This window comes from Cetorhinus maximus, chromosome 12 (assembly GCF_964194155.1).
Source record: "Cetorhinus maximus chromosome 12, sCetMax3.hap1.1, whole genome shotgun sequence".
NCBI classification, from domain to species: domain Eukaryota; kingdom Metazoa; phylum Chordata; class Chondrichthyes; order Lamniformes; family Cetorhinidae; genus Cetorhinus; species Cetorhinus maximus.
This window is the reverse complement of record NC_135890.1, coordinates 107659729-107687662: the sequence shown is the minus strand read 5'-3', so window position 1 is coordinate 107687662 and position 27934 is coordinate 107659729. Positions and strand designations below refer to the sequence as shown.

Below are 27934 nucleotides of genomic sequence, written 5' to 3'. Positions count from 1 at the left end.
ATGAGTGCATCATTCATGGTCAATGGCATTTGTGTGAGGGGATCAGGATGAATGGGACTTATTATCATGTGTGTTTGAAAGATGCTCACAACATCATGTTTATGATGGAGAGGATAGCTGCAGTTTGAATGTGACAGAATCTAACTCACTGATGTTGCTTTGCTTCTTCGTGAGGGATGGGCAGTCCCTTGAGAGACTGTCGCGTCAAGGTACAAGGACCTTTATGTGGAGGTATGTCACCAGGGACGGTCTGTTGGTATTTGTTATTTTGGAGTAGCTTATGAAAATCTATTCTGGACAAGGACCAGCCTGGTAAGGACCCCCTCTTGCATGGAAATAACCTTGGATGCATGTCCTTGCCTCCCTGCTGCTCTGCCATTGGTAGGCTCATCATCCTCATCAGTTTCAGAATGACCTGAATATACAAGTGCTTCCTCCTCCTAATCCACACCTCTTCCTCATCTTCTTCCCCAGATGTTGGGCTTTGTCCACATCCTCATTGTTATCAAATTGGAGGTTCCTCCGCTGTGCAGTGTTGTGCAGCATGCAGCATACAACACCTATTCTTGAAACCTGAGCGGTCAAGGCATCGGAATCTCATTTTTAAAATGCCAGCTGTCTGCTCAATGTTGCTCCTGGTGATGACATGGCTCATATTATAGTTTTGCTCTGCCTCCGATTTTGGGTGCCTAAAGGGGGTCATTAAACATGTTCTTATCCCCTGGGAGCCATTCCCAGATTTGCATGGGTGGATGAAATAGATTGGGGAGTTGCAAATTCCTTAGTATGAAGGAATCGTGGCAGCTTCCTGGGAATTTTACACACACTTGAAGAAACAGCTTATTGTGGTCACAAACCACTTGCTCATTGATGGAGTGAAATGACTTGCAGTTCACCAAGATGTCTACATGCTGAGTTGGGGCCTTAATTGCAACATGAATGCAGTCAATGATGCCCTGCACTTGAGGGAAGCCTGTAATTTCAGCAAAGGCCATAGCTTCCTGAGCCTGGGACTCAAGATCCATGGGGAATCTAATGTACTCCCCCACATGAGCAAACAGGGTATTGGTCACTTCCTTAATGCATCTGTTTGCTGCTGACTGGGATATATCATCCAGATTTCCTGCTGAACCCCGGAAAGAGCCTGAGGCATAGAAGTTCAGTGTCACGGCTATCTTCACAGCCACTGGGAGGGCATGGGGGTCGATTGTTTGTGGCCCCAGTTGGCTGCTACACCATGCGATGAATGTCTGTCATAACATCACCACTCAACCTGAATCATCTTTGGCACTGGTTTTCCGTCATGTTGAGGTATGATGTCCCCTGTCTGTACGCCCTGGTTGTCCTCCCCCTGCTCCTCCTCCTGCTCCTTCCTGGTGCTCGTGCCGCTGCCTCTACCTCATGATCTTCGGTCCTCTTTTTGGTCTCCAGCTGCTCACTTTGACTGACTTCTATTGCCTCTATGTGAGAGGGTACCATGCCCATCCTCTATGCTTCTTTGGAAAAAGCACTATGTGTACTTCTGAAGCACTAATTTCTTCCTTGCAAGATTCGGTGGGAACAACAAAAAATTGCCTTGGCAGACCAGCAGCCCTGCCCTCCCACTTCCTTGGGTCACAAGAGGACAGTGGAAGTTAAGTTCCCGGCACTTCGGGGCACTAACTGAAAACTTCAGTATAACTTTACAACGGTACCTCACCTCTTCTAGGGGGTACCCTGGCTCTCCAAAGCAAATGCGCAGAACACAGACCTCCTCTGACCTGGTCTGCTCTGCATACTTCGGAATTCATGCAGTTGGGTAAAAATCAGCATGGGTGATTTAAAAGGCCAGTTGTCACCACGAATCACGCATTAGCAAACCCCAGCCTTGCTCCAGTCCTGCCCCTGTGAAGGTGGGAAATGCCAGGTTCAGCGGCGGGGCTTAGAAACTTCAGCCATTTCCAGGATTTTTACCATGATGGAGAACCTTTCCGTTGTGACAAACACCTGGGCCCTGGTGTTGGTGTATGCTAATACAAGCATGATATCTGTCTTCCAGGTGGTGCCACTTGTCTGGTTTTGGGGTGAATGGCCAATAATTTTTGTATATGTAAACCAGACAGTAAAAGTTTACCTTTCATTTAAAAAGAAGTTGTGCACTGTGTGGACAAGTCAGCCTGCAGCTCTAAGTTTACAAGTGAAGTCAGTCCAAAACCCCTACTCCTTGTCTGGTTGTGGGTTGACAAGAGATAACCCTTATGTCAATACAGGTTTGATTTTGGTACTACCTGCTTTTGATGCAGGCTTTGTGCTCGTTTAGATTAGTTTTAGTATTGGCCTGTTGTGTACAGTCTAATATTGCTGCATGCCTGATATTTGTAGGAGGTTAGTTTGGTACAAACGCGGCTTCAGTACAAGGCCTAGCTTCAGTATAGATATCATTCATGTCTTCCATTAAGGTTTATCCCCTATTTTCTTTTCCCCTTCTGGAATCTTTAGTGGTGTTACTACAGTACATTTTTAAAGAATGTTTAAGTCTAATTATTATTGGAAGTGATAAATCAGGCTTGAAGATTTTCTGGGGTTGTGATATACTAAGCACATCCTATTTATTGCATGTATAATGTTTATGATATTTCTGAACTTTATGATAAGCACACCATGAACATTTGACAGGTTAGTTGGAGCTCTCTGTTTATTGCATATGTTCTAAGCAATGCCTTCATGACTGTCTGCCAACTTGTGGGGTTGTGATGATTTTAGCAATCAATTTTTCATTCAAACTTTTATACTAAATTTTAAATGACATGATCAATAATCTCAGAAAATGTAATGTTAAATAAATTGTTGCAGTTGGGTTCATGTTGTTTTAATTCTTGACTGGGAATCTGTGGCTTCTAATACTGGATGTAGAGAAATGGATTACTGCACCACTCGGTATGCTATTGAATCATATAAACCAGGAAGATGACGTGTGAACTTCTAAACTGTACTATATTTGCTCATCGCATCTGGGTGGCAGTGATAGGAATAATGTAGATAATGTAATGTAAATATTTTTTAGTGATTTCAAGGTTATAAATCTTTAAGACAGAATGGGAACATTACTTCTTATCTAGATTTTTTTTTCAAAGCTGCCTTACTCTTCTCCTCTACCCTTCTTTATTTCTACTTACAATTTTTTCTCTGGTATTTTCATCCATCGCTTCCTTAGGGCACTGACTGCTTATTACGGTATGGTTTCTTGGATGCCAGGTATCTTCCAGTACCTTGCTCAAGTGACTTTCCCTCCAGCCTTCGAGTGTTATTAAAATGAGTGATTTTCCCATATTTAAGTCTTACCACACTGTGCACCATGTCCCAGCTAAGAGGGCAAGCAGGAGACCTGCATCTTGGTGCTTCACATGGTCCAGATGCACTTAATCCAACTGCTGAAAGATGCACAAATATGGCATGGGGTGACTCTTTCCCTCTTTGCAGAGAAGTGCCTGGCATGCATTCAGGAATTTGACAGCCTTTCTGAGATTGGAAACTTATCCTGTGGAGAATTGTGGATGTGGACTCAAATCCTATTAGTATGCTGGAGCCATCACTACTTTTGCCCAATGTTTAAGTGGAGGTTGTTTTTGTTTCATCAAGCCATGCTATTACTGTGTGTATGTATGTGTTCAAAACTCCAAGAATGTATTATTCTTCAATGGTTGGATTTAGATGGTTAAAGGTTTTAGGAAAATGAAAGAAGGCAGAAAATAAATTAATATGTTTAATTAATTTAATTTGGGATGGAAAAGAAAAAGCATAAATGGTCCTCATGATTAAGAAAAATGTGATCCTGAATAAAACTCTTATCTTTCTTTATTGTGCTAGGGAAGTTATATGCATTTCTTGTATTCAATATAGTAGCAGATTAAATTGAATAACATGGATCACTCAGTCCTTCATCAACAGTGTAATTATTATTTGTTGTTTCAAGAATTGTTCATTTTAGACTAAAAGCTACAGAAGAATCTATTTGTTTTTAAAATAGATGCCATTCATTATCTGAAGCTGGTTGCAATCCCAAATAAACATATCAAAGATATTTCTGAAGGGAAGTAACTTTTAAGATGCTCAAAATAAATAATAAAGACAAATATTAGCCTCAGAAATTATTACTTCTAACTTTTTTAGTCGAACTACAATGCAACAATGCAAGCACAGGTTTACTTGAGGGCTACACTCAGGAAAGCTGGAACATGCAATATCATCGAGCTGCATCTTGAATTCAATTCTGTTGATACTGAAAATTGGCAAACTGCTCTTTGTGTGCTATGAATACTGATACACTCCATTCTTAATGGAGCTAGAGAGCAAAATAGTGGGAAGGGGTTATGAATGTCACAAGTCTACATAATAGATGGGCTGGAATGCCCATCATTGCTATCGCCCAACATGTATTATCTAAGAAAATTTCTGGAGTGAGTTCAATAATTGACTCCTCGGGCAGAATTTAATGCCCTCCTCCGTGGCAAGTTTGGTGGTGGGGGAGCATTTAATAAGGTGGGTGAGTGGCAGATGGGGACCCCATCGCCTTCCCACTTTCACCCTGATTAAGTCCGTGGCAGGATGGTTCATGGACAATCTGCTGCCAATTGGGCCCTTAAGTGCGTAATTAATGCCCACTTAAGGGTCTCAACCTGCCATCACTGGGATTCACCCAGTGATGGGCAGAGGGCTTGCCATACAGAGAGCACAACACAAAAACCCATGCGTGGTTTCTTGCAGGCTTCTGGGGGTGAGGTGGGGGTGTCCCTTGTTCAAAGACACAATGTCTGATCAAGGGTTCCAGCAGCGAGAAGGTGAAGGGGGGGGGCCCCTTGCTGCCGACCCTCCCTCACCACCACCTTCCCCTCGACTCCCCTCCCGCTATCACTCACCTGTGGCCTGTGATCTGGTGATGATAGTAAGCCTCTGGTGGGTGTTGTACTGGCAGCAGCCACCGCCATCCTGGTGGCACTGCTATTCAATCAAGCTACCAGCCTCTGATTGGCCAGCAGCTCTCAGTGGATGGAACTTCCATACCCAGGGTCCCTGATCCTGGGAAGGCCCGCCACTGTCCAGTTAAGTGTGTGAGTGATACTTAATGTACTGGGCCTTACCGAAAGGCCCGGTATAAAGTTTCACACAGGGCTCTCCACCAGGTGGGCAAGACCCATCTTGCCTCCATTAAATACTGCTCCTCAACATTCCAAAACTTTTATTTTAAAATTATGACAGTGACAATTGAATGTGAGGTAAAAGATATTCATCTAAAATTGTATCTTTTGAGAAATACTCTTTGAATTTTTAACCCAGCCACCTGCCACTCCCCAAAATGATTGTCACAGGATAACCTGCTTTAAACTCTCTGCCTTAACTGAGAAACTTGCCTTTCCATCAAATTTTAGTGTCCTACAGGGGAGACTCTTAGAAGGACTATCTTCCCTCTGGGAAAGATTTGACTCTACAGTTAATGCTTGTGGAGGAGGGTGTATTAGAGGTTTCCAGATGCTAAATTATCTCTTCTTTCTGTCTTGCTCTTGTTTGCTCCCTATATCTCTCTCTTTTTAAATGAGGTTTTGCTTATTTCTCATTGAGAAGATCAAATGTGCAGTTACATTTGCCTATCTGCATTGCAAACTAAAAAGCATGTTGCTCAACCCAATTCTGATCAATCACACTTGAACAATTATTTATCTGCTAGAACAGTGAGCTTCATTAATTTATTTTTTAAAATGAGAATGAGTTAACCCCGGCAACTGACTCAGATATAGTATAATGAAGTGAATCATTAGGTTATAGCGACATGTTGATACAGGCTGTTTTTAGCCCCTGAGGGTATTTTTTTATTAGATACCGCTTTGCTACAATCTTTGCCTTTTGTGCAAAGGGAAAGGTGGAACTGTTATTGTTGGATTAGATTTCATACTGTTTTTTGCTGAGATTTTTTTTTTGCTTTTTTTTTCATAGAATGCTCTTTAGTTCTCAAAACTTTTAATTTGTTTACTTAACTTTCTGTGTTGGTCTTTTGTGTGCAATCATCGCTAATACACTCATAATTGTTATATATGTTCTTCCAACAGTTACACATTTCCCCATTTTTCACTGGAACCATTGCTTTTAATGTAGTTATTGTATTCATGTCATGTGCTGCATTCCATGTTCAATGGATGCATATTGAGCACAATGTTATTGATGTTCTGTATCATGAAGCATGATTTTTCTTTTCGTTCATTGTATGTCACTGAAGAATGTAATTTATGTTTTTTGTTTTTTTTTTTCTTGCTTTTTTTTTTCTCCCTCTTTCCTTCTGTTCCCTGTTGTGTCCCGTCTCCTCTCTTGTTTGACCCTCTCTCTGGCCCCATAGGAAGCATGCTGACTGCCCACAGCTACTGGATGTGGAAGATATGGTGCGGATGAAGGAACCCGACTGGAAATGTGTTTACACTTACATTCAGGAATATTATCGCTGTCTGGTGCAGAAGGGTCTGGTTAAAACCAAAACCTCCTCCTAGGGATTAACGGAGTGAAGGGTGAGACCTTATCTGATTTAGAAATTTTAGGCCTTAGCAGACTTTGGTAAAAGTAAGTTCTTTATTTTTCTGCCCTATCCAAATTTTTCTTATCAACTTTAACTATTCTTTGAACTTCTCCCTGTTTGCTGCTGTACTGCTCCTGAGTTTTGGTTTTTAAGGATACAATTGTTCTCTCTCTTCCATTATTTTGGGAGTGGTATAAAGGAACTTTAGAAAGGCAATAAATGCTTGGCCCTCTTTAATTATTTGTCTCTCTATATCTGTTTATATTTCTCTGAATCTAGCTCATGCAGCTTCTCAGAATGTGATGTTTTATTTTTATGATGAAAATATACTTGTTTCATTGCATTTCTACTATATTCATGTTTCACTGGGCTGGATTTAGTGTTCCCCGCTGATGAGTTTGAAGGCGGGGGGCATGTTAAATACAGAGGAGAACCTGCCTGCATGGGCTGGTGGGGATGTCCTCCTTAACGGGCCCCTTGGATCCATCAGAGGGCCAAACCCCCGCCCCAAGGTTGTCCTTTCACCATGGTCTCTCAAACCCCAGCTCCCTGCCCCCCTCACCTTGACCTGTCAGCTTGGTACCTGGCAAGACACCCAAACACTGACCCAAATCTTGATCCAACGCCGCAAGCCTCTGTCCTCAAGTACTGGAGAGATGCTGGCTTCTAATTGACTGACAGCTCTCTGAGGCGGGTCTTTCCAGTCCAGAAGGACAGCAATCCTGCCTCCAGCCTATTAATGGCTAGCTGGCAGTTATTTGGCTGCAGAATAGCCGGTGTTCTCCTCAGTGGGCTCCCTTCTGACTTTTTAGCTGGGGGAGTGGGTGAGAAATTTAGTACCTTGAATAATTCAACCCACTGTCTCACGCTCTCCCTAATTCTTGACAGAATTTCAATAAAACAGTTTGATTCTGAATGTTATTTAAAGTTTTCCCACATGTTACTTATTCATTGTTTTGCTCCTGATCTCAGCTGAGGTATTGGTGCCTTTTCAAGTAGCTGAGCTGTGTTATTGAGAAGGAGGGGTCTGGCAGCTCAATCAGTGGCATGTCTCCTTATAGAATGGGGCAAAAAGATCTATCACAGCTTCAATTAGGCTTGCCTTAAAAATAGCAAGACACGTTGACCTTCACTTTTTGTCCTCCTCTGTCTCAGTTCTTTCAAATTACATTTTTTGTGAGGGAACAGTTGCAAATCGGGCTCATTAATTGTAACTCATATTTAAGAACATAACATATTTAAGAACATAACCTATGATAAAAGCAGGAGGAATTTCCATGGTGTGGCAGTGGAATAAAGGAAAAAATAAGTATGGGAAAAATGTTGATGCAAACTCACACACGTGTTTTTGCGCCTAATAAGTCATTTGTCCTTGAATACCATCTGTATGTGAAGCCCATTGAATATTAGTTTGTATGGAATTTCAAATAATGAAAAAAGCAGGAAATATATTTCTGCTACTGAAATATTTCAAGATTGGATTGAAAAAAATCTGCAACTTACTTGCCCTTTTGAAATTCTTGTTGTTTTAATCCACACTATTAATCCATACTGTACTTTAAGGTAATTTTAATTTGTCTTTTTGAAAATAAGTTCATGCTTTAGATGGGGATTAAACTTTGTTATTAAGTAACAGTTCATGATCTAGGACCTAATTTTTAAATAATTTACCTTGAGATCCCTGTTTATATTTGTACCAGAATATAAGGATGCAGTTACTTCTGTGTACTGACTAATTGCTATCAGCAAAGGGCACACCTTTGTTTAAAATAACTCAATTATATTCACACTACTCATTATACCATCTTCTCTGGCATATGAGAACATAAGAAAAAGGAGGAGTATGTCATGTGGCCCCTCAAACCTGCTCTGCCATTCAAAAAGATCATGGCTGATTTGGTTGTGGCCTTAACTTCACTTTCCTGCCTCCCCACCACCCCCATAATCCTCGACTCCCTTGTAGATCAAAAATCTGAATCTAGATAGGCTGAGTTAGGTAATCATAAAAAACAACCATTTGGGCAAATATCAGATGGCTGCCAACACTCATGAAAGTGTGCCAGCATGAAACAAGATCAGAAGGTAATGAAGGGAAAAAAAAACAGAAGCAAAGAATTTCCACCATGTCGTTATGAAAATACTGGTTAAATTACATAATTTCATTTCAATTTAGGCTACTTTATGGAAAAATACATGGCTCTTAAGTTTACTGTATCAAGTTGGTACTCTGGTTAGGATCTCATTCTAGTCTATATACATGCAAATACTTTATAAACCTTTATGCTACAAATTCATTTAATGATTTGTTCAGTGATTCAATAGGTATAAAAGCACCTAAAAAAAAATCAAAGAATTTTTAAAAAGCAGGAACTAAACTAAGGATGCAGATGTAAACTGTACCATAATGGTGAAAATTTACTAATTTATACATTCCGTTATACTTTTCAGTATAGCATTATTATACACATAAATGTATAACAGTTTAGCTTTGTGAACTAATGCCAGTTTAAAGAAAAGAATATTTCCCTCCCCCTGACTTGTTATCCCTCCTCTCTTGTGTCCTTTTGCTTTCCAATTGGAAAGCTACTGGGAAAACCACTCATTTCCACAAGTAGTTTCTAAAGAGTCAATGATTTAATTGATTACCGATCCCTTCAACATAATTTCTGGCACATTGTGTGTAGAACGTTTGAAATGCAAATGTATACCTATCACTTGGGTCTATTGCACTAAAAGAAAAGCCAAATCATCGGTAGAGGGCATAATACAAACAGTTTCAGAAAGCATTTAATAAGGTTCCTCACAGGTGGCTTGTTACAAAGATTTAAACTTCTGTAGTAGAATGAATAGAAGGTTGGTTGACAGGCAATAAATAATCGATTAGATTTAATGAGTTTTGCCTGCACTGTGGAAAAGATGGAAGTGGAGTAACCCAGGCATCAATACTGGGCCCACTTTTGTTCCAGATGGATGGATAGATAGATAGTTGATTTGACTTGGGTATAAGGAGTGCAAGATTAAAGTTTGCCGATATAATAATGGAGTCTGTGAAAGACTTCAGGGGGGCACAGGTTGAATTAATATGCTGACTGGTGGCAAATGCGATTTAATGCAGAGAAGCTTGAGATAATGGGCGGAATCGTCCCAGATTTGCACCAAGTGCAGTAGCAGGTGGGAAAAAGGACGTTTTACCCGCCAGCTGCAATGGTGGCTTTTCATGCTGTATCAACCAATCCCACCTCATTAAAATGCATTCCCGGGAAACATGCCATTTTGATGGCAGGCAGGCTCCCATTCACCCGCCATGCTATCACCTCACCACTTCATCACACCGGGTGTCATATTTAAAGTGTAGCTGCGCGAACACCTCTCAGTGCTCCCAGACAAGAACTGCTGCAAAGAAGACATGGCCCCGAAATGCAAGAAGACTGCAGCACCCCCATGGTTTAACGACACGTCCCTCGAGCGCCTTTTGGATGTAGTGGAGGCCTGCCGTGATGTCCTCTACCCCCATTCTGGCTGCAGGGGGGGCAGCAACATCACCAATCCAGCAGGGGAGGTGGTGGCAGTGGTGGTCAGTGCCAAGTCCTGCAAAAGAGGACAGTCACCCAGTGCAGAAAGAGAATGAATGATGATCCCCATTCCGCGAGGATAAGTCACTCTTCTCATCACTCTCAATTCACACACTCTCACACCCATCACACATCCACTGGGCCCTCACTCACTGCCAGTTCAAGGGTCATCACCATGCACTCTCTCATACACTCCTTCATTGTCCTCATCCCGTCCATGCGACCACTCACCACCCACACATGAGACCGACTGAGAATGTAGGAGTTGTGGACATTCCCTGGGACTCGTGCGCAGACCTAAGGGATGCATTTGTGGTGGTCGCACTACAGCTGAACATTCAGCGAATGGAAGGCCTTTAGTTGACATAGTTGACGGCTTGTTGCGACGGAGATCTGAGCGCCACGTGAGTGCAGCCAATGGCACCCTGCCCCTGTGGGAAACCTAAGATCTGGGCAAATCCCATCACTCTTGCATCCTGGCTTTCCTGGTCCTGGGAAAAATGCACAAAATTGTGTGCCTTCGTGAAGATGGCATCCATGACCTCATGGATGCATTTGTGGATGGAGGCTTGCGATATCCCACAGAGGTCACCTGTGGAACCCTGAAAGGAGCCACTGGCATAAAAATGAGTGCCGCAATCACCTTTATGGCTGTGGGCAGTGGGGGGCAGTGGGTGTCTTCCATGTCCCCACGGCGCTGAATCCTGCAGCAGCTGGCAGATGTCACTGACCAGTTCCCTGGGCAATCGCAGTCTTCAGCGGCACTGGTTCTTGGTCATCTGCAGGAATGAAAGGCAGCGTCTATAGACCCTGGGTCTAGCTAGGTGCTGAACAGTGACTGCTCGCTGTGGCACTTCAGCGGTGTGTGCAGGAGCCCCAGCCACCCCTTCTTCCTGAGGCTGCTGCTCTTCCCTCTGCCCAGCCAGTGGCCTCGGTCGCTCTCTTCTCCTTCATCTCCTTCCCTGTACGCCATGAGCCATACAGCTAGGTTATCAGGTTCCATTCTCCTGATGATGTGCTCCTGATGTTGCACTCCTGCTGGATGAAAGAAAGGGATGCATGGGTTAGCTTGGGTGTTCTAAGAACCCCTCTTGGTGAAGTCTGAAGGCCCCTTAGTGCTTCCCAAAGAGTGTTGGCCACCACTTGGATGGCCAGAATTTAGTGCGCTGCATGTCTACACAAGACCCCACCCACCTCTGCCCTGCTCCACCTGACCAGTTGGCGGTAGCTTTACCCACTGGACTGCATGCTGTGCTCTCAGCTCTGGCACAGGCATTCTCCCAACCTGCACTGCAAGGCTGCACTGTTAGCTTCAACCATAGGAGAGACTGGTCCAAACCTGAATGATGACATTGCAAGGGGCTGTGAGCACCTCCACCAGTGATTGCTCCATGGCCGGCTTTAACAAGGAAACTGTTACAACGTGCCCACTCGTCCAACTGTTCTGCAGTCCACTAAAACTCTCATAACTCTGCTCAAGGGGTGAAAAGTTCAGGAGCATTTGGTGGCAATTTTATGCCTCTGTGTTTCTTGAGTGGGCAGATAAACCAGAGGCCCAACTCCAAGCATGTCAATGTGGCTTTGTCTGAACTGTCTCAGCTGTGGAGGAATGATTACTTTATACAAGGTTTCCTTAATACGGGGCCGCTTCACTTCCCCCAACCCAGCAGGTGCTTGTGCACTACCATCAGCCGCAGCGCATCCCTTGCCCCCCCACTCCAGTCACCTCCACAGCAGTGCAGCCCTTGCCACCCCCAAGTCACCTCAACCGCAGTGCAGCCCTTGCATGCAATCGATGTACTCAGATGATCCAGCGTGGGGGATGCTTCTGGCGAGCTGGGCTTATAATGATATGCAGATATATTTCAATGTGGTTCCCGATGTCCGACGGTGGGAAACGTGGCCCGCCATTGGAAGGCGGAGCGGACGATTGCAAACTGGTTTCATGACGTTGTGAAACTGATTTTTGGCCTTCTTGTCATATTGTCCGCTCATACTGTCAAACACGCCCAAAGCCAGTGGGCACGGAAAATTCTGCCCAATGTATTTTGGGAAGAAAAGCAATGAACTCAAGTAATAAGCTAAAAAGAACGATGCAGAAGGGATAGATAATGGAATGACCTAGGGAGCCAAATACATAATTCCATGAAAGCATGAGTACAGATTGATAAAACCATAAATAAGCTATTAGCATTTTGGGTTTTAGAAATAGCAGCAAGAGTAATTAGGTAATGATTAGTTTCTACAGACATTGGCAGAGCCCTATTTATAATACTGTATGCATTTTAGGGTACCCTACTATAAAAAGGACATTAAGTCTAGAAAATATATGGTGTGGACTGATACCAGGAAGGAGAGAATATCATTGAGTAGAGAGGTCTTACAAAAGGTTTAGGTTTTTGATAGTTCTTCCCCATTTATTCTATGTTGTACAAGTTGTTTCTCTTTACTAAGGGAGTCAGTAATGAGATCAATTGAAAGTTATTACTAAGAGAATAGAGAGGGCAGAGCTTTGGAATTAGTTTTGGATTGCTCTAGCGAAGTACAGCAGAAACTGGCTGGTATGCCTCTTGCTGTGCTGTAGGGCTCTTTGAGTGCTCCTTTTAAAGTCAACTCTCTATTCTGTGTGCATTATATAAATTATGTTTTACTGCATTTTTTTTACAATATGTTTTTGTTAATTATCACAATTTGGATAAGTCATATCATCCAGTGATGAGAGTTTGCTTGTCAAACAATGCAGGCAGTCAATGATGCGTTAGCCTTAAGCTAGGTTACATCATATTTTGGCTTGAATTTGAAAATAACAATGGGGGAAGGGTTGAGCTAAGGCTTACATTAATATAGCAGTCTGTTTGTGAAGCAGCATGCGTCTCCTTGGCTACTAAACAGTGTACAAAACTGAAGCCACTTTATTGAAAAGATTTTCCACAGCCCCTGACATCTTGTTATTGCTGCAATCAATGATTGTGTATGTTTTATGTTTAAAAAAATTACAAGTTAAGTTTTTCTGTCAAGAAAATTAACAGGCATCTGTGAACTATTCCAACCTTTGAAGGTCACTGCCTTTGTGTGCTGTAAACATTGACTTTATATGGTGTTTCTTCTATGAGGCAATGATCACAATATGCCTTTGAGTCCTGCACATTATGACTTTAAAAGGAAGGTTGTAGTTATATTAATGAATTTGTTTCCTGCCAAAAATAAATTAGAAGGATTTATTTTTTAAGTGCCATGCTACTTTCTTAGTCTCTTATTTGTAAAACTACCCTTATCAAATTCCAATGCCTGTTTTTACGAAAGGAAAATATAGGGCATAGTTCCAGCTGCCCTGATGGCTCAGTTGATGGGGTGGAAATATGTATCAGCCTGTTTTGGACCCAAACTTGGTGCTGTGCTGACAGCATACACCTAATCACGTGGCTGAACTAGGAAATCAAATTTGTCAGAGCCCCTCATTATCACGAAATTGGTGGGCTACCGCCCGCACTGTTCATTCGCAGTTCATCTTATTGGAGGCTTGAGTATTTCTGACCTCATTTAAAGGCAACAGGAAACTTTTAAAGGTATACTTTGGCTGCAGGCAACTGGAAGACATGTTTTCAACATGGCAGGTCAAGGGTACACTGCTTCTCAGGTGCAGCATTCATTGCAGCATACAGCACTTGACCTTATATGTTCCATTGCCATACTCTGTATCTCCTACTATCCTCACCATCATTGCTTTTACCTCCTTCTCTCTACTAACCTTCAAACACAAGCACCGATATTTGGACTTGCTATGTACACCCACGAAGTATCTTACTAGACCACGACCAGCGCTCTCCCTTATTTCTTGCAGGCCAAGCTGGTGAACAATAACAGAGTTGTTGAGAGCAGGAGGAAGGAGAGCATCCCATTTAGGTGCTCTCTGCAGTCGAGAAGGACCTTTTGGATTTGACAAGTGGTGAGGCTTGAGGATGTATCTTGCAGAGCACTTGTCCATCTTGCACTCTTTCTCTTCTCATATTCAGAAACTTATGCCTGAAAGAATGCAGCTGCTTTCAGAAGCCACTTACCGACCTCTGCTTATACTTGACACTGAAGGATAATCCTTGTTCTTCTCTTCACTTTCAGGTGAAGCAAATGCAGCATACCCAGAGGCTGAGGTAATTGAAGCGGGCAGCACTCATGATGACCATGGCGTCACTCAACAATCTTTGTAATTACCATCTCAAAAACTGGCAATATGGGTGGAATCTTAGCACCTTAGGCCCTGCCAGAACTGTGGGACCATTTCGGGTCTGGAACCTGACTCTCTGATTGGAGTGGCCAGTGGTTGCTCTTTACAGAATAAACTAATTGTGACCCCACTTCCAGGTTCCAGACCAGTTAGGGAGGGTGGGCAGGATGATGCCTCCATTCTGTCAAAGAAAGGTCTTCCAATTAAAGGGACCATGGCAGAGGTAAGAAAAGCTTACCAGCACTTGGAGCCTGCAGCAACCACATGAATGGAGAGGAGACTTGGATGCTCCCCAGACCCCTCACTCTTGCCTGGTAGTCCTTCTGTAGTATCTGAGGGACGACAGTGAGATGAGCTCTACCAAGGACAGGAGGAAGAGGAGAACCTCTCTGACCAAGCAGGTGTGGTGGAAGTGAACATCAGTATGTGGTCCCTCCAACCTGGAAAAAGTCCAGCAAGAGGATCTAGGACCTCAGGAGAGCATGACAGATGAGCAACATAACACTTTCAGGTGTCAAGCCCCACACTCTAACTTGCCCAGCATTCTCCTGCAGAGCATTCCTCAGATCAACACACCATGCAGCTCCACTCATTCCTCTATCCCCAGGTACTTCACACAGCCATCTGAGCTGCTCACACTCATCCTCCGCCTATTGCCCTCTCGGATTCATATCTCACAGCAATCCTTGACAAATGATGCCCGTCCGTCCACTCAAGCCATTATAACGACTCGCACCTCTTTGCCTTTTCTACTTGCAGGAAAGAGCACAAAACTTGGTGAGAGGAAGAGATCTGGGTGGGTGCATGCCATGCCCTCTGGTGTCAGGCCCTTTGCAGACCTTTGCCAATTCATGCCCACCTGCTCCACTGGGAAGGAAGCCTTCTTCCAGGAGGCTGTAGATGTCCGCAGTGGCCTGCCATGACAGCCTGAGTCTCTGAGACAATGGGACAAGTTATGTTGATAGAGATGATGTTCTGCCTTTAAACCCTGTGTTGGGAGTCTCACCTCCTAGCTGGATCTTGGTGTCGATCCCATCTGCTCTGTGGAGGGACATGTGGCTGAGGAGAAGGCAGCTGATGTTGGTGATCCTGCTGCTGCTGGAATAGCTGGCAGTGGTGTGGCCTCTGTTCTTGACCCTCAGCAAAGGTGAAAGGTGGAGCTGCTTAAATTGAAGGTTGGGAGCGCATTACTGCAGCTGAAGGTAAGTGAAGCGCCACACAGATGAAATTACTTCCTATCAGTCAGTGTAGGCACTCTTTGAGAGAAGAAGTGCTTTGAACAGTAGTCTTGCAATGGCCATGGCTGGAGCTGTTCAGTTTTTTAAAATTTCACTGAAGAACTTTTTTTCCACTGTGGACTCACCTCAGTGAACCTGGCAAGTTGATGACAGGTCGGGATGGAAAATCCAGGATCCAGGACTCAAGCAGCTCATAATTGGCTTCCTAACAATCGCAACTTCTTTATTACTTACCCAACAGTTCCAAGGAGGTACCTTGCTCACCTTCAGAGCCACCCCAGGAAAGGCCAAAAAGGACAGGATCACCAGGATTTTGATCCGTTGTCAATTTCTGGAACTATCCCATCCCACTTGCCCCTGAACCCACCTCAACGACCTGGGACCTGGAAAAATGCTGTCTTATTTGTATTTTTAAAGGTGAAGTCTGCTCTTAAAAGCATCACTGGTACACAGGGTCATAGGCAGGGGAATGGAATAGCCCAGGAAGCAGCGTGATGGAGGGAGAGCTTTCATCCTAGCCCTGGTGCGAGGACAAAGATGAAGATGTCAAGGGTACAGCCTACAGTGAAGGACTAATTTCTATACAGTAGGGTCTTTTGAGTGCAGTGGGCAGTCTACCAGCAAACTTGATCTCCGTGGCATAGTGGTGTGCTGAGTTGTCGAGCAGGACTTTGAAAAAACTGTAGAACAGGTTGGTAGTTCTGTGAACACTGCAGTGAAGTCCACAATGATGGAGCCTCTGGTGACAGCTGTGACAGTTTCACTGAAAGTTTAGACTGTTGCATCATAGCTCTGGGATATAGCATCTCCTCAGATTTTCAAACCGTGAAAGAAAACATGGATTAGAATGTGGAGAGCTTCCAAAGGATCACTACACTCCTTCACTCTTCTCATATAAGTCATGAGAGTCTTCAGGCACAACCTTATGACATTGGCATTGACGTCATAGGAGATCCTTCTGCTGTCCTCCCTCAGGACAACAGGACGTCTGGTTCCCTGCCAGCTTCTGACCCAGGAACTTTGTTGGTTCCACATGGCCAGCTATCTCAGACTTTGCGAGCTGATGTTGAGGAGTAGCAATCTGCAGCTGGGTCCTCAAAAGTTAGAGCTCTTTGAGATTGCCCAGTACTTTAATGGAAGTGGGGCTCCCTTTAAATAGCACTGTTCTAGCCTGATCCCTGAGCATTTGTGTCATGTTTTCCTGCTTAAGAATGAGTCAATAAGAAGTCTCCAAACATAGTTTCCTGGAAGAGTTTTAATTAAAGCACAAGACCTCTGCTTAAGTATTTTAATGAGCCCAGTGTTTATTTCAGGTGGCTGTCAGGGCTGTCCAAGAGGTACTTTAACCAACATGATTGTGGTTACATTTTGTGCACACCTCTGGTGAAAGACCATGAAATTGGTCTGCAGAATACCAATTTAGCACCTGAAAACTCTGAAATGCAAACAAATTTCTGCCCTAATAGATTTACTGAATTGTGTGAAACTGACATATACATCACTGGTATGATCCTCTGCCCAAATAGCTGATCTTTGCCAGGATGGCAGATGAGGTGCTACAATTAGTGTCCCCGGTGTAGAAGGGGAAAGTTAGTGAGATTTGGTGTTCCTCGTAGTTATCTAGTGACCCCTATGCAAAAGTGTCCACATGGGCACATTGGGTGGGCATGAGTTTGGGTAACCTCAATGGAACTTGCGCATGAAGAATAGTTATTCGGGTGAGGAATGACAGGCTGGTCAGTGCCTGTGGAACCGTATGCCAGCACAGGTCAGCATCTTCAGGAGTGATGAGAAGTTGACCCCCTTGGAGGTCTTGTGGCGCAGTGGGTATTACCCTTGCCTTTGAGCCAGAAGCTCTGGGTTCAACTCCACTCCAGGACCTCATGGCCAAGGAAGGTGCATGGCCAAACAGGTTGATATCAACTTCTTCCAACATATGCCAATGGCAGGCAGTAAGAAGGGGAGAGATTCCTGGTCAGCCATGTGATGGAAAGAAAATTAGAGCCTCTGCCATCACTAATCATAGCTCCAGACTACAACATCCATGTAAAAGTGCGTGTTGCCACAGCAACTTGGGCTCCTTGGGGGGAATGGTTGGCTGGATGGCCGGTGTGGATCAGACTAGTGTCTTCAGCACAGGATTTGATCCTCGTTCTGACTGGGGTGGATTTGGGACCTCCCTCCTTGCCTTACCTGTGGTAGAGGCCGTGGCGCTGTAGGTAGTACCTGCCTTCGGGCAGAGACCTGAAGAAGAAGAAGGTGATCCTCTGTAGTGTTTTTGAGAATTCTAGCATTTAGGACATGATTATAATGCTTAGCTGCTAAGATGAAGCTTTGGCGTGTTCATGTAGACCAGCACTTGGATATTCCCTATAGTGATTTGTTCTAAATGTGCATGTGCTAAGACCAACTGGAGGCTGAAGGACTTTTCTGTATATTGGCAACTCCGCAGTCCCTTTGCTCAGGGAAAAGCAGAACACCAGCAGGAATTAATTAACTCTCTTTTTATATCTGTACCAATTTGTAACATGTGCACTGGAAATTAGATTTCTTTATAGAAATACTGAAATACTGTTATGACCTCATAGAGACCTGTAACATTTTTTTTGTTTGAAAATCCAAAAATCTAGGTATTTACTAAAAGAATGAACCAACAATATTCACAGTTTAACTCAAAAGAATTTTATAAAACAAAAATTGAAGAACATGAATACTGATAACAACACTCAATCTTAAATAGTCAGCTACGTTAAAGATATTAAAGTACCTTGAATGCAGTTGTTTATTCTCTAAACTGAAATTCTTAACTCGTATTTCCTTCTACACCCATTTGACTTTCACCCCCAAAACTTATCAAAAATTGGAAGATTAACCACTAGGTCTAAGTACTGCATCAAAGATTTGTATAAGAGTTGAGATTTCCTGAGCCTTCTCATTACTTCCACTCTGGCTCAGGAGGCAGAGGCAGTAGAGATCAGTGCCAACAATGCACAAAGAAGGTCGGCCATCCAGTGCTGCATCACTCTAAACTCACATGCTTGCAAGCCCATCACACATTCACTGGCATCTCACTCACCGCGAGCTCAAGGGACATCACCACTCACTCTCTCACACACACCCTCACATCTCCATCTGCCTTCATCTCCTCTGGAGACTGCCTGCTCATCTTGTCCATGACTTCACTCAGCACACATGCACGTCTGGCACCTTTCTCATTTGGCCTGGCATGTGCCTTGCACAAACTCTCCCCATCTCTCTCCATCTGTCTTTATGCAAGACAAGATCACGCACAATCAACAGGAGAGGTCCCAGACTGGACATCAGGTTCCTCACCCTGTTAGAGAGTTGTGCTTTACAGCTGGCCAGAGAGGACGTCGACCATTCCTGCGGTGATGGTGAGGTCAGTGCCAGGTATCCACATGAGTATCCTGCACCAGATCATCCCTCTGTCAAAGCTACTCTGAGTCCAATGTTCTGTGTGTAACCCGGCTGCCAAGAAGTAATAATCTCTACTTTCTCTCCTAGGCATATCAACCACGTTGACCTCGGGCAACCTTGACCCCGACTCCAGCGCTGAGAGCACCTCAGATGACCCTGAGGGCAGCACCTTCGAAGACCTGTCACAGTGCTGACCCACACCCTCCGCCAGCTAGGTTGGTGGGACCTAGGTGTAGAGCAGCCTTGGGATCACAACCTGGTGTGTGCAGCACACAATCTGTTCTACAGCAGTTGGAGACAGGGATATCCGAGGTCTCCGGCACTCAGATGACCCCTGGAGGCAAGGAATCTGCTGAGTCCAAGTCAGATGATGAGCCTCTGGACTTGGTCCTCAATCTGTTTTTGCTCTAAAAACTATCATGGGAGCATCAGGGAGAGATGTCTGATGCACTCCTCAGATTGCAAGGGACGATGGAGGAGTCCGTCTGCCTTCAGTCTGAGGTGATAGCGCCACCATGCTGATCCACCAAGCTCAACACTGGCATGATGGTGGCCACCATGGAGACCTTGGTCCAGGACATCAGTCCTGCACTGCTGCTTAGGCTGAACTCCATTGCTGATGCCATAATTGGCCTCCAACAGTGTCAACGTGATGGAGCTCAATCTCACTCCAGCTTCCCCTTCTCCTCAAGGAGTCAGCCAGGGGCTTCGGTCACCCATAGGGAGGAGGACAAGCAGCTCGACACTCAGGGGCCATCCACCCAGGACATTCCCACCCATCGGGGAATGTCCGGCTGATCCAGATCCCCTTTTTCTGTGAGCCCATCACCTCCAGCTCAACAGGCCGAGGAGGATGCACCTGGCCCACAGCAGGATACTCAAAGCTGGCCGGGGCCCTCCAGGTTTCGACCCTCCAGAGGACACCTGCCAAAGTCATCACGGACAGCAGGGCGTAGCAGTCAGCAGGCTGCCTCCACCTTCACTCTGGATGTCGGGGAGCACCAAGATGTAGTGACAGGGTTAGGAAGGTTAAGAAGATGTAACTCTTTTCGAGTCAAAACAATAAACTAAATTAACACAATAACAAGGGAGAAATCAAGCACAGCCCCTAAGTCAGGTCAGCTGTAAAATCAAGGAAAAACTTTAAAGGAACCTTACAAACATCAAACTAAGATGTGATTAAAGGGGTCAACAAAACACCCCAGTCCCCGCGGTGCCCACCGGGCACGGAAGGCCTCGATGGTGCCGGCAGACACCGCGTGCTCCCTTTCCAGGGACATCCGGCCGCGAACGTAGCCGCAGAAGAGGGACAAACAATCGGGCGGGACTCCCCCCTCGATCGCCCGCTGCCTGGACTTGTTAATGGCCAACCTGGCCAAGCCCAGGAGCAGGTTCACGAGGAGGTCCTCCTCCTTCCCGACCCCCTTCCCACCGGGTGTCCATAGATCAGGAGCGTGGGACTGAAGTGCAACCAAAACAGTAAAAAAAGGTTTTTTAAATAAATAAAAAGGGAGTGCAACCTACAACACCCTATATACACGTGGTCCACGGACTCCACAAGACCGCAAAAAGAGCAGGTGTCTTGGGAGTCGGTGAACCTACACATTTTACGATTATAGGGGACTGCTGCATGCAACACTCTCCAACCCAGGTCCCCGATAGGTTAAGAAGATGTAATTGCATTGCGTGGCCACAGGTATTAATCACTTGTACATAACGTTCACTATTTTAAAAAAACTCCCAATAATGTCTCCTTGTCTATGGCTCTGTTATGATGAGCAGTGTTCGTGTCATTCACTTGTGAAACCTTGGTTCCTACACAAGGTAAAGGCAAGTGGCTCAGTCCAGGGCCTCTTCCCTATGCAGTGTTGTAACCTTCAGAGCAAAGTGATGGTCCGGCTTCACGCTCACTGGACATATCAGTGATGACTGCAGCTCGATGGTGCTTGTCATTGCTGCCATAATATCGTGGGCAAGCGTCACCAAGTTCCATCATTTTCTGTGTGCTCTCAGCACCTTTGCGGTGGGGCTGGCCCCCCGTCCCTTCAGCATCTGCAACTGATGACGGTGTGGTCTTGAACGGGGGAGGTGATGAAGGCTGCCAAACAATCAGGTGCACTTAAAGTTTCGCAGCTGCGATCCAGGATATGACCCTCATCACAGAACGCAAGCGAGCTGCCTTCAGCCAAACAGGAGTCGCATTCGTAGATCTTCACGTCGCCTCTGTGGAGTGTACTCACTGCTTGTAGTCATCATCCCCCTAGAATCTTGCAACTATTAGGGCTTCCACTGTGTCTCCATGACATGAGCCTGAGCACTGAGGATATGTGAGTTGCCGTCAGCCACACAGGAGTCACAAATGCACGGTGAGGATGTCAGGACTGTCCTCACTAGATCTCGTCATCATCTTTCACGAAACCTGTGGTTATTAGGGCCTCATGAGTGCGCCTGCCTCATCTGACCAGTGTGATGGCCTCATTGCCGGAATCCTCACCTTCGAGGACCTCATCACCATCATCCCCTTTGATGTCCTCCTTATCAGAGGAGATGTGCAGTTCTTCCGACTCCTACTCAGCCAGGTCCTCCCCCCATTGCAGCGCCAGGTTGTGTAGCGCAGTAAGTTCAATGATGCACAACGCCCTCTGGGAACTGTATTGCAGTGCCTGTCTAGGCACGGAACCTTATTTCAATATGTCTATTGTTTTGTCTGGGGCCCAGCATGACTGTCGTTATACCATCTCTCTGCTGCAGCCTGAGGCTGCCACATGGGCCTCATCAGCCACATCCTCTGTGGGTAGCCCTTGTCTCCAAGGAGCCAACCCTGCAGCCTCTGTGGACCCTGGAAGATGTCAGGGGTCTGACACCTTCTGAGGATGTAAGAGCCATGGAAGCTCCCTAGGAATCATGTGCAGACCTTTAGGATGCGTTTGTGGTGGTCGCAGACCATCTGAACATTCAGCGAGTAGAAGTCCTTGTGGTTGACTTAGTTGACTACTTGCTGCCATGGAGATCTAAACACCATGTGAGTGCAGTCGATGGCACCCTGCATCTGTGAAAAACCAGAGATCGGTGCAAATCCCAGAGCTCTTGCTTCCTGGCTTGCCTGATACCGGTCGAAATGCACAAAGTTCTGTGCCTTCGCAAAAATGACCTCCGTGAACTTCTAGATGCACTTGTGCGTGGAGACTTGCGAGATCCCACACAGGTCACCTGTTGAGCTCTGGAAGGAGCCACTGACATAAAAGTTGAGCACCATGGCCACTTTCACGGCCACTGGCAGTGGATGCTCTCCATGTCCCCATGGCGCCAAATTCTGCAGCAGGTGACATATGTGACTGACCAGTTCTCTAGACATGTGTAGTCTTCAGCGACGCTGGTTCTCAGTCACCTGCAGGAATGACGTGCATCGTCTATAGACCCTGGGCCTAGCGAAACACCCTCGAGTGATGGCTTGCTGTGGATCCTCAGCTGCGTGCGCAGGAGGCCCTGCTGCACCTTCATTTTGAGGGTGGCGTTCCTCCCATTGGCAAGTCAAGTGACTCCGTTGCATTCTTCTTCTCCTCCTCTGCTCCCTGTAAGCTTTGAGGCATACCGTTAGATCACCAGGCTCCATGATCCTGATGTTGCCCTCCTGCAGGATCAAAGAGAGAGACATGTGGGTTAGCACATGTGTCCTAAGGGCCTCTCCCGGTTAAGCCTCAAGGCCCTTTCACCCATGCCGGAGAGTGCTGGACACCACTTGGATGGCCAGTGTGTAGTGTGCTTCATGGCTATCCAAAATCCCACCCACCTACACCCCACTTCACTTGACCGATTGGCAGCAGCTTCAGCCACTCGACTATATGCTGTGCTCTCAGCTAATGCACAGGCGTTCTCCTAACACGTACTGCAAGGATGCGCTGTTAGCTTGAACCATGAGAGATACTGGTCCAAAATGGATTGAAGACATTGCAAGGGGCTCTGAGTACCTCCATCAATGACTGCACCATGGCCATCTTTCACAAGAAGATTGTACAACTTGCCTAGTCGTCGAATTGTTCTGCAGCCCCCTAAAAGGCACATTAATTTGCAGTTCTGTGCCCGAGGGGTGGAAAGTTTATATTTTTAAGTTGCTTGAGTGAACAGAAATGCTTCAGAGACCCGGCTCCAAACATGTCAATGGAGCTGCTGCTGAACGGTCTCAGCTGCGGAAGAATGCTCACTTTTGACAAGCTTTTCCAAGTGCATGGCTGCTTCTCTCACCCTCCACACTCCCCTACCAACTCCCCAGCATGTCCCTGTGTACTTCTTTCAGTCTGTGCTGCCTTGCCACCCCCCCACCAGCCCCACCCACACTGGAGCCCTTGCCCCAACACCGCACTGAAAGCCAGCCAGGAAAAAGCGACTTGCCTGTACCTCCCCGCCGAATACACAGTGCCTCTTCCATGATGTCCTATGGGCGATCCCCGTGAGCGCTGGGTAATGTTGTGTACACTCACCTCCGAGTCCCCCTCAAAGTTCAGCCCGCCAGGTGCACACCTTTTAAAGGCAGTCGTAAGTCACGCCGACATGGGAGATAAATTTGATGTGAAGGGATAATTCCTGTCAGGCGTTACTTTGCATCCCATTAGCAGGATGCAAATCAGGTTTACGTTGGCCTCCAGCAGGATTCACAATCTGGCATGGCGGACACCATCTAATGATCCCACTGTGATTTGTCGCTGGCATGAAACCGATTTCTGCCCCTCCTGCTGAGTTCTCTCCCACCCCACCCCACCCGCCATGAAGCCCACCACCAATGGGAGCAGAAAATTCCAGTCAAAGACCTGCACGTCTTCTGTGAGGATCAGGAATCCAAACTAAAATGGTGATAGTATGAAAACAATAAACACTGAATCTTGCAAGGAAAAGCACCCGCTTTTCATCCTTTTCAGTTATGGCAGGGTAACCAGTGAAATGGCCACAGATTTCATTAGAGCATTCCCCACTTATTATTCAGCATCAGGAAAACTGAATGCACTAAAAGTGGTGTATGTTGGACAGAAATATCCATTGGTCTGGCATTTCTTTACTTAAATTGACTTTGTTTGCTGGAATTGTAAATGTAAATAAATTTGCCACAAGGTTTTGTATGTGGAATCAATTTTCCTTTTATGGTGCTAATGAATGGTAGACATTAATTATTCTGGATTTTGAGCTCCTAACTTGAGTCTTTTGCCAGTAATCTGTCATTTATGCACTAGCAGTTAATGAAATATTTCACATAAAATACTACTTAGCGAACACACTGTTGGTGGCTGTCCCTTTAGTGATCTAGACCCTAATATCAGCTCCTTTGGCTAAGCTTCCATTTTTGTTTGATTTACACCTCTATGAGGTGCCTTGTGACATTTCTCTACTTTCTCTGCTTCATTAAACCAATTTTTTTTCATTCTGAGTCCCAAATATCTAGTTTCTCCCCCTAACTAAAGCAATGTCCCTGGTTGTTGGTGGTGTCTCGGAATCGAGGATGCCGCCCATCAGGCTTGGTGAGACTTCAGATGACTGAGGAGCCCAATTCTGGATCCACACGTTCTTCTGCAGTGGGAGCATTTGTTGTGCAAGGGTGTGGAAATCACAGCCCCAGATTGGCTTCCTCCTGCTCCCTCTAATGCCACCGTTCCACCTCGCTGTCAAGTCGCTGAGCCTCAATGTGGCTTGTGTCTTGATGGACCATGGTGGTGCCATGCCGAGCGATCGACAGCATTCTCCTTCCAGTCAGTAGTGTTAATGTTTCCGTGCTTTAAGGTGACCTTGAGTGTATCCTTATACCTTTCCCTTTGGCCAATCTCTGAGCATTGGCCAACAGAGAGCCATGAGAAGAGAACCAGCCAAGGGAAGCAGTTTTCAGGCATCCGACAACCGCAGAGATGATGATCCTGCTGGATGCGGTTTCCCAGCCTGGAGAAATGGGACAGCCTATTTTTGGGGCACCTTTTCTAGCCCCCTCCCCATTCAGGGTATCATGAAGAGGACTGCTCAGATGCACTGCCTACAGGCACCCCTATCCCGACACAGGTGCCTGACGACTGTCACACATCCACTGCCTGTGTGCAGAATCTTGGCTGGGGGCCTCCAGTTATCACAGCCTGCCCCTGTCGCCGACCCTCCATCGCCACAGGGCTTTTTGCCTGACGGAGGCCTGCGCGTGGTGTAGTTTAGCGTGGGGACTCCAGTATGTAGCCGGGTTCCACACAGTGTTGATAGTTGGTGGCTGGATTCACTGGCGTGGTGGACTATGACGACTGGGGCCACTTGCTCTTTGCAGCCGTTGGGGCCACAGCCCTACTCTGCATGCGCTACCATTGAGGATTTCTTGGATCGTTCTTTGTCTGGAACTTCCCCCTCAACCTTACCACCATGGGACACTCTACCAGGAGTGTAAGACCATAAGACATAGGAGCCGAAATTAGGCCATTCGGTCCATCGAGTCTGCTCCGCCATTCAATCATGGCTAATAAGTTTCTTAACCCCATTCTCCCGCCTTCTCCCCGTAACCTTTGATCCCCTTACCAATCAAGAACCTATCTATCTCGGTCTTAAATACACTCAATGAGCTGGCCTCCACAGCCTTCTGTGACAATGAATTCCATAGATTCACCACTCTCTGGATAAAGAAGTTTCTCCTCACCTCTGTTCTAAAAGGTCTTCCCTTTACCCTTAGGCTGTGCCCTCGGGTCGTAGTCTTTCCTACTAATGGAAACATCTTCTCCACATCCACTCTATCCAGGCCTTTCAGTATTCTGTAAGTTTCAATCAGATCCCCCCTCATCCTTCTAAACTCGATTGAGTATAGACCCAGAGTCCTCAAACGTTCCTCATATGTTAAGCCTTTCATTCTTGGGATCGTTCTCGTGAACCTCCTCTGGACCCTCTCCAGGGCCAGAACATCCTTTCTGAGATACGGGGCCCAAAATTGCTCACAATATTCTAAATGTGGTCTGACCAGAGCCTTATAAAGCCTCAGCAGCACATCCCTGCTTTTATATTTTAGTCCTCTCGAAATAAATAAGCTTCAGACGGCACTGCTCTTGGGTTCATTGGCGCATGCAAGCCTCTCCACCACAGCAAGGTGACAATCCTCGGAAAGATTATAGTGAACTGAGATTTTAAAATATATTTTGTCTTGCTCCAGTGATTTCTACCAGGTCAGTGTCTATATCTTTTCTCCTTCCTCTATTATTAAGAATAACAAAGTGGATGAGGATTCTCCGAGAGCATCATTGCTCTCCATTTAATACTCTAACATTCCGACATTGGTAAAGGTCCACCCACCAAATGGGATGAAAGATAGTGTATGGCACAAGAGAGAATAAAGAAAATTATTTTTTAAGTATTAATTTCACAGCATTTTATAGTTCAAAGCGTTATTTTGACGTAATCTGCTTTATCTATATTTTCTCATTGCAGACAGATAGCTTCCTGTGATCCCCTGATTGAGGTAGAGGATATGATGATAATGGGCAAAAGACCTGATCCCAAGTGCGTCTTCACTTATGTACAGTCCCTGTATAATCATCTGCGGAGGTACGAGTAACCAGACTTGGGAGATGGAAGCCAAAATGTCTTGTCTTTCTGTTTTAAACAAAAATCAATCCACAGCATGCTTGTGTTTTGAGACAGTTGTCAGAAAACATATATATATGTGAGTCACTGTGGGCTGCATTTGCGCTTTGGGAGTTTGATTTTCTTTATGCATCAAGACAGGATGGAGATGTCAGGGTAATGAATTGTCTACTTAGTGTATATTGTAGAATCATAGTACATGACCATTTCTATTTCCAAATCAGTAAAAAATCAGCTTATAAATATACTGAGAGCCTTTTATATTATATATTTATCCACATACATATTTGCAAAGAGATAGGCATATTACAGCACTGAGTTAAGGTCCTGAGGCCACACAACAACTTTTAAAATAAGGGAAAGAAAACTTGGGCATAATCAAGCAAATCTAATGATTGTAGATCTTGATTTGGAATTTTGATGCAACACACCAGTATTTTTCTCTCCCTCTCTCTCGCCCCCCTCTCTCTTGTCCCCTCTCTCACTCTCTCTTGCCCCCTCTCTTGCTCTCTCTCTCGCCCCTCTCTCACTCTCTCTCTCTCGCGCTCTCTCTCTCTCTTGCCTCCCCGCTCTCGCCCTCCCCTCTATCTCTCGCACCCCCCCCTCTTTCTCCCCCCTCTCTCTCTCGCCCCCCTCGCCCCCTTTCTGGCCTCTCCTCCCTCTCCCGCCTCTCCCTCTCCCTCCCCCTCTCTATCTCTACTCCCCCTGCCCCCTCTCTCTGCTCCCCCTCCCCCTCTCTCCCTGCTCCCCCTCCCCCTCTCTCTGCTCCCCTTCCCCCCCTCTGTCTCTCCTCCCCCTCTCTCCCTCCTCCCCCTCCCCCTCTTGCTCTCCCCCGCCCTTCACCTCCCCTGGTCCAGATTCGGGTAGCATGCCATAGAATCTGGTCGATTTGTTGTCGGGGTTATTTCTAAATTGTACAATTGGAATTTGTTTTCAGGTTATATTTTTTATGGTTCACATCTACGAAAACAAATTGTGCATTGGTGAGACCAAAGGAAGTATGTGCATCATTTAGTTGTAATAAAAAGAGATGGCATTCCTTGTAGCAATCAAAATAATGGTTAATTTTAATAGATATTCTAATAATATAGCTGTCCTCATGCCTGGGTCTCTGAGAGAATATAAAATATACAGACACCAGGGTACGGATGCTGGCTTGCTGCAAAGCGTAAAAGAACAGCTTTCTGTACATTCAAGCAAAGTGTAACAAGTGTGTGTCCATCTATGGAATTTATTGATCCAGAGAGCCAGTCACATTCTTTCACTATGTGATTCATATTCTTAAGTTATTGGCCTCAATCATATTAAGCAGTGCTGCTTTGGAACTATCAGTATACAATTT

General features: G+C 45.4%; 1 protein-coding gene and 1 long non-coding RNA gene across 5 annotated transcripts in view; both read left to right on the top strand.

Annotated features, from left to right (window-relative positions):
- The window catches only part of smtnb (smoothelin b), a 413005-nt gene extending 385932 nt beyond the window's left edge, over positions 1-27073 (top strand). For 2 of the 4 annotated variants that reach the window (XM_078554317.1, XM_078554315.1), the window contains 2 exons: positions 6365-6530; positions 26437-27073. In XM_078554317.1, coding sequence (XP_078410443.1) covers positions 6365-6512 — 148 coding nt within the window. In that variant the 3' untranslated portion in view covers positions 6513-6530; positions 26437-27073. The remainder of the gene's footprint in view (positions 1-6364; positions 6531-26436) is intronic. The other 2 variants (XM_078554318.1, XM_078554316.1) reach the window with 1 other exon arrangement.
- LOC144687829 (uncharacterized) overlaps positions 1-27934 on the top strand; it is a 701476-nt gene that overhangs the window by 667220 nt on the left and 6322 nt on the right. The window lies entirely within an intron of this gene.